Raw genomic sequence first — 6,000 nt, 5'->3', positions numbered from 1 at the left:
AAGAAGGAAGAAGAGGAGGAGGAGGAGGCCCTGCTGCCTCTTGGGACTCGCTTTCTGCTGCTGGAAAGTTTCCTGAGCGGGAGGGGAAAGGAGAAGCGGCGGGGGAAGGAAGGAGGGAGGGAGGGAGGGGCAGGAGGAAGGAGGCGGGCGCTGGCCGGGCTTCCCCGCCTCATTGTTGCAGCTCAGCCGCACCAGGCGCCTCCTCCTCTCGGTCTGTCCTTCCCTCCCTCCTTCCCTGGCGACTCCGATCCGGGCCTCGGCGCTCCTGATCGCAGTTTGCTTCTCGCCGCCGCCTCCGTTTGCAGCCGAGCAGAAACCCAGTTGGAGCTGGAGCGCAGTCCAGTTTGCGCTCCTCACCTGGAACGAAATGCGGGTCTCGCTCCGGATCCGCGGGGCTTAGGCTTCCCTCTTCCTTCGCGAAGCCCGCAGCGAAGTTGGGAAAGTTTTGCGCGGCGCGCTCTGGGCGCTCGCTCACTCGATCGCTCTCTGGTGTCGCCGCCGTCCTTAGCATCATGGCGAGCAGGACGGCGGAGAAGGAGGAGGAGGAGAGGGAGGCCCCATACCGGTTAGGGGACCCTTCCTGCCGCCTTGCCTCGACTCCTTCCCCTTGGAAACGGCTGCTGTGCCTAGCGCTGCTGTGGAGGCTGTGCGCCGCCGAGTTTTCCATCCTGGACGAGGCGCAAGTGCTGGCCACGCAGATGAGGAAGCTGGCCGCCGAGGAGCTCGGGGTGGTCACCATGCAGGTAAGCTGCCCCCCTTTGAGAAATCTCTTCCTCTCTTAAATGGATCTGCAAGTGTGTCTTTCTTTCCCGACCTTTCTTTCCAGGCAGCAGGACTTGCCTTTCTCTCTCCCCACTTCCCTGACTCCCGAATCCCTTCTCCGCCTCTGAGCCTGGATGAATGCTGCTGAAACCTGATCCCCTCCTTTCAGGCGCTTACTTGCCTCCTGGGCAGAGAGCGAGCGAGCGAGCGAGAGAGATACTTTCAGTCTGGGGAAGGAAGGCACTGAGGGAAGGCTTGGAAAACGGGGTTTCTTCGACTTTGTTTTTGTTACTTTTTAGCCATCCTTTCCTTCCATAACGACCAGCATCGGTTGCAAAGGGTTATGGAAGCCCTTCTTCTCCACCACCAAGCCCAATCTCCCCCATCCACAAAGACTAAGCACAATTCAAACGGATGGGAGCTCTGAAGTTTCGATGGCGATTGGGAGGCAACTTTTGAAACTAGTGGAGTGAGATTTTATTGTCCAGGAACCCCTCGGAGCTGTTTGGACGCTCATCCAGCATGTTTTTTATTTGGGACCCAACTTGGAAAGTGAGCACAGCATTGCATCTTGCCAAGAATAATCACCAAGATGTTTTCACATCCAGTTATCAATGTATATCAATGTGGCCTCTTCCACACAGCTGAATAAAATGCCATATTATCTGCTTTGAACTGGAATATATGGCAGTGTGGACTCAGATAACCCAGGGCCCTTCCAGACATACCCTACATCCTAGAATATCAAGGCAGAAAATCTCACATTATCTGAATGTGGACTCAGATAACCCAATTCAAAGCAAATATTGTGTTTTCTGCCTTAATATCTGGGATATAGAGCTGTGTGGAAGGGCTGGAATCACTGTGCTGTGAGTTTTTCCGGGATGTATGGCCATGTTCCAGAAGCATTCTTTCCTGATGTTTTGCCTGCACCTATGGCAGGCATCCCCAGAGTTTGTGAGGTCTGTTGGAAACTAGGCAAGCGTGGAAGGTCCAGGGTGGGAGAAAGATCTCTTGTCTGTTTGAGGAAGGTGTGAATGTTTCCATTGGCCACTTTGATTAGCATTTCAAATTTCAAGGTTTGGCTGCTTGCTACCTGGGGGAATCCTTTGTTGGGAAATGTCAGCTGGCTCTGATTGTTTCACGCCTTGAATTCCTGTTTTCTGAATTCCTCTGTTCTGCTAGAGTGGTCCACAGTAATGCTATGTCAGACTACACATAGATGCCATTGAAAAGCCATTGAAATCCACAAGCATGTGGGCAATTTCAACAGAAAGGAAGAAAGCATGAAAATGAACAAAATCTAACTACTAGTATTTTTTTTAAAAAAACTGTAAAATCTGGACAGTAAATAAGGAACAACATTCAGAAAACAGGGGAATTCCAGATAGAAACAATCACCTCCCAACAAAGGAACCCCCCCTCCAGGCAGGAAGCAGCCAGTCTTTGAAGCTGCAAGGCTTTTCAATGCTAATCAAGGTGATTAATTGCAACATTCACACTTGCCTCAAACAGACAATAGTTCTTTCCCTCACTCTGGGCCTTCCACAGATATAAACCACACTTGCCTAGTTTCCAACAGACCTCACAACCTCAGAGGATGCCTGCCATACATGTGGGCAAAACGTCAGGAGAGAAGGCTTTTGGAACATGGCCATACAGCCCGGAAAACTCACAGCAACCCTATGATTCTGGCCATGAAAGCCTTCGACAATACATTAATCACCAAGATATTTTCACATCCAGTTATCAATTTATATCCGTTATCACCAAATATTATTACAGCTGAACACTTCTGTGCTGGATGACTAGCATGGCTTGGTTCAGATTGGGAATGCTCATCTGATATTTTAACATACCCCCTTCTTTCCATTTTACATGAACCAAAGGGCACAGGGTGGGAAATGCAGATGTAGTAGACAAATATTCGATGTATAAATGGAAACGTGCAGAGGATAGCGACAATGCACTTTGGCAGATTTGAACATGCGGGTTTTGTAAGTTGATTGTTTAATTCCAATTCCACAAACTCTTGTTCTATGGCAATGGAGAATTTCCCCTAGTTCAGAGAGAAATGAGATGATTAGTAACAATAGTCTATTGCTGTCTTTTGTGGTTGCATATTAATGACAGTTGGACTATTGTATTTTCTGTAAAGGAGGCTAATAGCTGTGTTACAGCAGCCAAGGGCAGCCTCTCTTAACAAAAAAAGTGAAATTGGATCCCAAACACACTGGGAATGCAAGGTAGGGTCAGAGGCAAAGGCTGGCTTGAAAGCCTCCCAGATTGAAAAGGAGACACATCTATGGAAGCAGCAGGGGTCTGAGCCCAAATGGCCTTTATCTTCTTCAAACCCGCTCCCTTCCACTGTCTTTTGAAATATTATTGTTTGGACTCGCTCCTAGGGCTTTGTCAGGGTGTCTCTTCCCCTCCTTGATAGTAAGAAGCCATGCATTAAAATTACTTTGCTTAACTAGGCAGATAGTAGTACATTATTGATATACTGAACATGGAGAATTTAGAAGTCACTCGCTTTCTCTCCCAAGAGTTAATGGCATATTACCTCTAAACCTCTCTCCAAGAAATCTATGTGGTTGTGGAAATTAAATTTGGGGAATTCTGCCTGTTTTTTTATGTACTGTATAATTTAAATGGAATCTCCCATTTTCCTTATTAGTATTTACTGATTTGTAATTATTTTACAAGTCACAGCACATTACATGCATACAAGCTGAGTGTTTTATTTTTCATGTTAAGCACAGTTGTTTGACAGCATATTTCTCAAGAAGTATTGTGACTTTTAAAGTTTGATTGGTTTGAGGAAGAATGTATGGTGCAGATTAGACATACAGCATCTTATTGTTAGTTGGCAGGGTGAAACAAAATGTCACTAAGTACAACCAAGTTGGTTTTTTAAATATTTATGTTGTAATAAGTGCTGCTTTAAAATATGTTATTTACCTTACATCTCTTTCAACTTGAAACGTGTGAAGGTAAATATGCTCTGATTTTGTACATTATACCATAAATACTTCATTTAGGTTCTACAATTTAGAAAATGGCAATTTATAACTCCTTCTCTCTTTGAAACAGCTTGTTAATTTAGATATGGGTTGTTCTGATGTGGTAGTCAAATGTGTCATCTATAGGTGTAAATATAATGTAACATATGATTGCTCTAGTCTCTTAAGTCTAGAAAGGCATGGTTGTTTATCTCATACAACTGAGATATATTAAAAAGAAAACAGAAGGTTTAGAACAGAAGACCTTTATGTCATCTGTTTATGAGTCTTTTTCCTTGAGTGGGGCAGAATGGAAGAAAGCCTAACATTAGAGACAGGCGTAAAGAAACCAATGAGGACAAAGTCTAGGGGAGTGAGTGTTGGCATAGGAAATGTAGAAACTAGCGAGGACCAGTTTGCAATGAGCTTAAATGTAAAATCTGCCTGGCTGTTTCAAATCCATTGAACAATGGTCAGGAGGACCGAAGGAGAAGGACATGCTGCTTATGACCATTCAGTAACAGTTGGATTGATTGCAGAAGTTAAGTTAGATGTTTACTAAAAATGGAATAGTTCACATTGTGGTGTTGGAGAAAGGTGATTGAATTAGAAGGATGTGATGCAACCAGGATATTAGGAAAATGGAAGAGTGAGATGGCACTCCCAGGTTCGTAGGACCAATGATGAAAGCATGGAAGTGGTTGTCTGCACTGTGGTTGATTTGAAAGGATGGCTTTATTTCCTTTCTTGAGGGCTTGCCAGTATTGTGGATTTTGAGCACTGAGATTAGAATTTAGAAGGCTTTGGAGAATGCATTGAGAAGTTGTGACTACTCATGAGATAATTTCCAGGAATTATTTAAGATTGTCTCCCCTCACCCCCAAGGAAGGGTCTAAAACATCCCTCCAAAAGGAAAAGAAAAGATGAAGCAGGGGAGGAAGCATCTGGAAAGGTGAGAAGGAAAACCAAGGAAATAGTGGACTTCAGAAAAACCCTACAACCCTGATTGTAATAGACAGCAACATTTTTGTTAGGAATGGCAATATTTTCAGAATACTCTTGTTGCTGTTCCAGGAGTATAGCTTTCAGCTTGTGGGTTTGTTTCTTTATGCTTAATGTTCTGATATCCAAGATATGTAGTGTTGAATTCATAGTTCTTAAATGACAAATCTTTCAAAGGGGAGGAGACATACCTTACGTGGTAAAGAAATACAACTCTGTTAACATATGTTAAAATGATGGTTTTATTGTTTTTGTTATTGTTTTATCGAATGTGTTTTGGGCAATAGAATTTTGTAGACTGTTGTAAGCCGCCCTGAGTCCCCATGGGTGAGAAGGGCAGGGTAAAAGTGATGTGAATAAAATAAAAATAAATAAGATACTAAATCCTGAGATTCAAATGTATGTTCTTTTTGGCTTCTTTGGCACACACTATTTAAAAGTAGTAATTACAATGTGGGTTTGTAAGCGATAGTGTATTGTTTTGCAGTTAGTACAGTAGAGTCTCACTTATCCAACATAAACGGGCCGGCAGAACGTTGGATAAGCGAATATGTTGGACAATAAGGAGGGCTTAAGGAAAAGCCTATTAAACATCAAATTAGGTTATGATTTTACAAATTAAGCACCAAAACATCATATTATACAACAAATTTGACAGAAAAAGTAGTTCAATACACAGTAATGCTATGTAGTAATTACTGTATTTACAAATTTAGCACCAAAATATCACGATGTATTGAAAACATTGACTACAAAAATGCGTTGGATAATCCAGAACGTTGGATAAGTGAGTTTTGGATAAGTGAGACTCTACTGTATACTGATATATATGACTATATGGCTACTTTTATAAATACTGTGATGCAATATTTTTGATCAAAATGAAGGAAAACAATAAACACATATTAAATGATGCTTCATTTTGCATCGTATGAACGTTACATAAAATATATGAAAAGGGCTGGATTTCATAATCTGGACTATTTACAAAGTTCACAATAAGAGTCTGGTTGATTTTGCAGCCATAGAATTGTAAGAATTTTATTTGAAAAATCAGTGATTCTTTAATGCATTTTCTTATGACAGTGTGGTAAGTTTATAAAAATAGGTCCTGTAATATAATATGAATTAGAGATATAATTCATATGTTGGACTGTCTTAAAATACAATAGCATTTGATACTTCTTTTATCAAGCTCTACTATATTTCTAAACTGTTCAATAGTTGTGTCTAA

General features: G+C 42.1%; 1 protein-coding gene across 2 annotated transcripts in view; it reads left to right on the top strand.

Annotated features, from left to right (window-relative positions):
* Nucleotides 1-204: 204 nt before the first annotated feature.
* cachd1 (cache domain containing 1) overlaps nucleotides 205-6,000 on the top strand; it is a 175,100-nt gene continuing 169,304 nt past the window's right edge. Inside the window, exon 1 of one of the 2 annotated variants that reach the window (XM_003220133.4) lies at nucleotides 205-743. In XM_003220133.4, the coding sequence (XP_003220181.2) occupies nucleotides 513-743 (231 nt within the window). In that variant the 5' untranslated portion in view covers nucleotides 205-512. The remainder of the gene's footprint in view (nucleotides 744-6,000) is intronic. The other variant, XM_008109317.3, reaches the window with a different exon arrangement.

Source organism: Anolis carolinensis, chromosome 4 (assembly GCF_035594765.1).
Source record: "Anolis carolinensis isolate JA03-04 chromosome 4, rAnoCar3.1.pri, whole genome shotgun sequence".
Classification (NCBI taxonomy): domain Eukaryota; kingdom Metazoa; phylum Chordata; class Lepidosauria; order Squamata; family Dactyloidae; genus Anolis; species Anolis carolinensis.
This window is presented reverse-complemented; position numbering and strand designations above follow the sequence as displayed.